General features: G+C 38.7%; 1 protein-coding gene across 1 annotated transcript; it reads left to right on the top strand.

Annotated features, from left to right (window-relative positions):
* Positions 1–392: 392 nt before the first annotated feature.
* On the top strand, positions 393–3,464 carry LOC129774323 (uncharacterized). Its single transcript, XM_055778040.1, has 3 exons — positions 393–1,006; positions 1,064–1,574; positions 1,648–3,464. Exons 1-3 carry the CDS (start codon positions 393–395, stop codon positions 2,482–2,484), a joined length of 1,962 nt encoding a protein of 653 aa, XP_055634015.1. The 3' UTR covers positions 2,485–3,464.
* The last annotated feature ends 3,252 nt before the right edge of the window (positions 3,465–6,716 follow it).

The following is a 6,716-nucleotide window of genomic DNA, read 5'->3' as shown; positions in this document are numbered from 1 at the left end:
CATTACTGTTCCCAATGTTTTGCCATAATTATCAAATGCTTATGAATTAGAAAAGTATTTTACAAGAAGGTTTGAAAGTGTAGGGATCGTTCAAAAATTACGTTCACATTTTAGGGGGAAAGGGGGGGGGGCAAACATGTGTGATAAAACGTGTAAATAGTATGGGGTAGAACGCGACTTGAAAGTTATTTATTATACTTCCTCATTTATTAAATCATATTTATGTCGTTACGTAACTTGTGAACAAGACCGTAAGATTCACGAGACTCCGCTTACTCTCATTATTTACTCTCGTCCGTCTATAATTGACAAGTCATTCGTTCTGTGTTTGCTGTGTTTATGAGTAACGTGCCGGAAACAGTTAATGTTTTGAGTTCCTCCACACTTCGACTATGTCTGCATTGGAATTATTGAAAGGATACGGCAGTGATGAAGATACAGAAGAAGATTTCATGGGATTTGCTGAAGAACCCGAAAGTGACAGGTTTCCGCTGAAAACGTTCCTTTTGGAAAAATACGGTCCGGACGCAATTCAACAACCGGTTCAAAATTCAGATGAATCAACAGAAAATGCAATGGAATGCTCGAGTTCAGAAGGGGAAGAGGTGGATTCCGACGGAAGTTTTTTTGCAACCCAGAACAGGAAGTGGAACCGAACCAAAAAAGAAATAAGAAAAGCAAAGATCGCGAAGAATCGCCGACTGGCTCACAAATTGATCAGCACAACATGCGGTTGCCGAAAGAATTGTGACCAGATTGTGTCCAAGGACGAACGTGCAATTATTCATGATCAGTTCTGGAAACTCGATCAAGCCGGTCAAACCAATTTCATCAGAGAAAATGTGCATCGTAGCTCACAACCACTCCGACTAAGGAATCGATTCACTGCAAAAAATCCGAAAAAGAGCTGTTCATATATTTTCAGCTTCCGTCTGTTGAATGGAACGGATGTTCGTGTATGTCGTAAGTTGTTCTTGAACACGATTGGATATGGAGATAACTGTGGGTAGGTAATGAATATTATTTTGTAAAACATAAAGATTGAGTGTTTTTTTATCTGTAGAAACATTATATATCGATCTGTCGCGAGCGATTTTGAAGGAAACCCTAAACCGTCCAAGCGTGGAAAATACGAGAGAAGCCAACAGAAACACGAAGCAGTAAAATCACACATCTTAACTTACAACCCAAGTATTTCGCACTACCGACGAGCCCACGCGCCGAACCGGTATTATCTGCCTTCAGATTTAACCGGAGTTTCCATGCACAACAACTATCAAGAATCGACTCCTCCTGACCTCAAGGTCAATTATTCTTTCTACTCACATGTAATGTCGAGCATGAACATTTCATTGGTTAAATTAGGAAACGAGCAATGCGAGGCCTGTGTCGCGGCCACATTACACCAGAGTACAGCCGAGCATACCGACGAAGAGAATTTTACTGCAGTGTGTTCGACATGCAAATCGCATGTGGAGCATTTGCGATTGGCATCTATGTCCAGATCGGCGTACAAGGACGACGGCGACAAAATCCGCTCAAAAGAGGTTGTATTTGCAGTTGACCTCCAGAAGGTGATTTATTTGAATTGGAGTTATAAAAATTATGCGAAAATTGAATCGACTTTCATTTCAATTCTAATTACAGGTTATCCAGCTTCCCCGTCTAGAAGGCATGAAGTCGATAGTCTTTACACAACGCTTATTAGCATACAACGAAACTTTCGCGCCGGTTCACAATTATTCAAAAGCGTTTCCCGTTATTGCCTGTGTATGGGACGAATCGACTTCAGGAAGGTCAGCTGGTGACATTACGAGCTGCTTCGACAAAGTTGTGGACTGGTGCTGCAGCAATGGCTTGGAAAAAGTTACGTTCTGGCTGGACAATTGTTCCAACCAGAACAAAAATTGGAATTTGTTCCTTTATCTGACCCTTCTGCTGAATGCAAAGGAAACTACAGTGAAGCAACTAACTCTAAAGTTCTTCGAATCCGGTCATACGTTTATGGCAGCGGATTCGTTTCACGCTGCTGTGGAAAAAGCAATGCGAAATGGTGAGCCGGTATGCACATTTCCTGAATTCAAACGAGTTGTACAAAAAGCGAAAAGTAACGTTGTTGTGGAAGATATGTCGGTCAATGATTTTTTTGAGATGAAAATGACGGTTTCGCAGTATACGTTAACTAACTGCAAGCCACGTCCTTATATCGAGAATATCAGGAAAATCATTTTCGAAAAAGGCAGCTACGAAATGAACTACAGCAGCGCTGTGAATGACAGCGAAAAAATGCATTCTTGTTGCATCATGTCTAAGAAGCAGATGAAGATCGTTATCCATAAGGATTTCAATTTGGCGAATATCCTAACGCGTCGTAAAGATCCAGCTGGTATAACTACCGACCGTAAGAAGGCGCTGTTGAATGCTATTTTGCCAGTTATCAAAGAGGAGCAGAAGCTGTTTTGGAATAACCTTCCTGAGCAATAAGTTTAAGTTCTATGTAACTTTTGAATGAAATTTTGAGTTTTTTTTCGAATAAAATGGATTTAAACAAATTTAGTGTGTAATATGAGTTTAATTTAAGTTTTACTTTACATAATAAGCACTTCTATTGCTTAGCACGGTTTAAAAATGAACAATTTAATACATCAGTTAGCTCCCCGCGATCAATGAAGTCAACGTGACTGTTATGCGAATATTTTCGACATGGGACAACACAAACGGGTTTGGATTTTTCATATTTTACGAACAAAGTCTACTTTTTTATTATTTTTTTCAAAACTTGAGATAATTTTGAGCTGATTCCCACAAAAAAACCAAAATCATTGAAAATCGACATGGGACGGATATGCGAAGAGCGGCAGTATACTAGATTACCATTCGGATTAAACATAAGCCCGAATAGTTTTCAACGCATGATGACTATCGCAATGGCAGGTTTAACTCCAGAATTAGCATTCATCTTGTTACCGTTTAGAAATTAGTTCTTCAATTAATTAAGTTAGATATAGAATTAAATAAATTAGAGTATAGGAAATTTCAAATGAACTAGGATTTAAGTTGGCTATAAATATAATTACACACACATATACTCACACCGAACACATAAACCTGTTGTCGGGCGAAAACGCCATAAAAGCCGTGGATTGCTCAATAGATATTTGATAAGCGACATCCGAAAAAGGGAACGATGGGAAAAGGAAAGCACTACTGGGTCTACAATAAAAGCTCTTTATCCAAGGCACAACAAAAGCTATTAAAGTGATCCCGATTATAGAAATTCAAATAAAACATTTGAAAACTGCAGTTCGACCTGAAAGGACGGAAGGATCAGGTATGGATCAGGTATGAGGAAGATTGCTGCCGTCCACGAAGCTCTGCAGCAACGAGCAACTTGAGTTACCAACCCTATAGTAACTCTTCGAGCTACGGCAAAGCTCGCGGCGCCCAGGTTTCGCTCGACAACATCCGGCCGGCCACATCACACTGACATATACACAAATGTAAGTTGAATAAACAAAAAAAAAAAGAATCTATCTGTGTTTTTACTTGTGAACTGAATCCTTGATTTGTGCCCAAAAAGAGAGTGAGCCGATCTTGAGCCTCCGAGTGTCAAGCTCGAGCTAGCCGAGTTAAAAGAGGCAGTTGAAAGCCCACCCTCAATGGTCCCCGTGGCTTAGACCAGGGATCGAGGGCTTTTCTAGGATTAGCCCTTCTGGCTAGTCTGACATAAATAAGAGAGAGTAACAATCTATATTGACGATATAATAGTTATAGGATGCTCAGTTAATCACCATCTTTCAAATTTAACTACAGTGTTTGAACGATTAAGATTCTATAATCTAAAACTTAATGCTCAAAAATGTAAATTTTTCAGTACAGAGGTTACTTTTCTGGGTCATAAAGTAACAGAACACGGCATGTTGCCAGATGACTCCAAATTTAGCGCTATCGCAAATTACCCAATACCAAAAAACTCCGATGAGGTAAGAAGATTTGTGGCATTCTGCAATTATTACAGAAAATTCGTACCAAATTTCGCAACATTAGCACATCCCCTTAACCAACTTCTTAAGAAGAACACGAACTTTATTTGGACATACAATTGTCAAATAGCTTTCGACACATTACGAAATTTACTAATGTCACCAAAGTTACTTCAGTATCCATATTTTTCAAAAGAATTTATATTAACAACTGATGCTTCAGATATAGGATGCGGAGCAGTACTCTCACAAGAAACACGCAAAGGAAATTTACCAATAGCTTTTGCGAGCAAAACATTCACCCAGGGTGAAAAGAATAAACCAATTATTCTAAAAGAACTAACAGCGATACACTGGGCCGTTAACTATTTCAAACCTTATTTGTATGGTAAAAAGTTTATAGTTCGAACAGATCATAGACCATTGGTTTATCTGTTCGGAATAAAAAATCCTAACTCTAAGTTAACAAGAATACGTCTAGATTTAGAAGAATACGAGTTTACAATTGAGTACATAACAGGAAAGTCGAATGTAGGTCCTGATGCGTTGTCACGAATAGTAACAACAAGTGACGATTTAAAACAAATAAAAGTGTTGAAAGTTAATACGAGATCTATGACTCGAAAACCACATATTAACCCAAATAACGAGAATATGGAACAACAGCATGTATCTAGAGAAACTGATCACCTCTCTACATATATGACGAATAATCCATCTGAAACGAATAAACTACTTAAAATTGAAACCATTGTAGACAGAAACGAATTGAAATTTACAGTGAAAAAGAATAATAAAATTATTGCCCAGATTAATCAACAAGTGGTGAATGGAAGTCAAACCTTGGGGTTTGCTCTTCTAAAATTGGAAGAATTATTGACGAAAATGAATCAAAGTAAAATAGCGATATCAAGCAATGACGAAATATTTAAGAAAATATCTATGGAAAACTTTAAAAATATTGCAAATACACAAGTGTATTCTATACAAATTATTATATACAAACCACCAACCTTTGTAACTAAACTATCAGAAATTCAAAAAATATTATATAACTATCATAATACCCCTACAGGAGGACATATAGGTCAGCATAGATTATACCTTCAAATAAGAGAAAGGTATAAGTGGAATAATATGAAGAAATCAATCGCTGAATTTGTAAAAGCTTGTGAATCATGTAAACGAAATAAAGTAATAAAACACACTAAGGAAAAACAGATTGTAACTACTACTCCATCAGCTCCATTTGAAATTATATCTATAGATACAATAGGCCCCTTACCTAAAAGTAACAATAGATATGCGGTTAGCATTCAATGTGATTTAACAAAATATATTGTATTAATTTCAGTATCAACAAAAGAAGCGAATGTTATTGCTAAAGCACTTGTTAATGAATTCATACTTACCTATGGAACTTTTCTAGTATTACGTTCTGATCAGGGAACAGAATATAATAATGAAATTTTCGAACAAATATGTAAAATGTTGAAAATAAAACAAAAATTCAGTACTGCTTATCACCCTCAAACAATTGGCTCGTTAGAAAGAAATCATAGGTGTTTAAACGAATACCTAAGATCTTTTGTTAACGAACATCAATCTGATTGGGATGATTGGCTAAACTTTTATGCATTTAATTATAATACGACACCACATTCAGATCATGGATTCACTCCACATGAGTTGATAAAGTCTTGTCCAGTTAGAATCCGTACGCGTTGCACATTTTACAGCGGCACAGTCAGTGGCCGCTGCAAGAAAGTTTTTACAGCGGTTTGTTTACAAATGTTTCCTCTTCTGGTGGTAAAAGTTTCAAATTTTTTCGTGCCGTAAGTCCGGAGTTATTCCACATGGAAGACAGAAGAAGAAAATTAATCTTGCACACCCACGTTGACAATCCAACGTGGTCGGGTGCGAAGATCGCGAAACAGTTGGATATCGCTAAAACTACCGTATGTGATGTGCTCAGACGATTCCGCGAGCGGAACAGCGTGGACCGGGCGGTTCAAAAGAAGCGTCGAAGCGGAACCTACGATCGTCAGCTGAATTGGAAGGTGTTGAGAACCGTCAGAGCAAACCCTGGACTGTCCGAACATGATATCGCTCAGAAATACGGTGCCGCTCGTAGTACCGTTCGACGAATCATTCACCGAGCTGGACTTCATTCCTACAAAGCAATCAAGCAACCAAATAGGACGATGAAGCAGAGTCTAGTGACGAAAACTCGCGCTCGTAAGTTGTATTATCAGGTACTAACGAAGTACCATGGATGCCTGCTCCAGGATGACGAAACTTATGTAAAAATGGACTTCGGCCAACTTCCGGGACAAAAATTTTATCTTTCCACGGCACGAGGCGATGTCCCCGCCAAATTCAAGTTCATGTTCATGGACAAATTTGCCAAGAAGATGATTATCTGGCAGGGTATATGCACCTGTGGTGCGAAGACGCCGGTTTTCATCACTACAAAGACCATGGATTCGAAATTGTACAAGGAAGAGTGCCTGAAGGAGCGTGTGTTGCCTTTCATAAAGGCACACAATGGTCCCGTTAAGTTTTGGCCTGACTTAGCGAGTTGCCACTATAGCCGGGAGGTTCTCCAGTGGTACCGCGACAACGGGGTGGATTTTATCGAGAAGGAGTTCAACCCACCAAACTGCCCCCAATTCCGCCCAATTGAAAAATATTGGGCGATTATGAAGCGGAAGCTAAAGAAGACCGGAAAAA

This window comes from Toxorhynchites rutilus, chromosome 3 (genome assembly GCF_029784135.1).
Source record: "Toxorhynchites rutilus septentrionalis strain SRP chromosome 3, ASM2978413v1, whole genome shotgun sequence".
Taxonomy (NCBI): Eukaryota; Metazoa; Arthropoda; class Insecta; order Diptera; family Culicidae; genus Toxorhynchites; species Toxorhynchites rutilus.
This window is presented reverse-complemented; position numbering and strand designations above follow the sequence as displayed.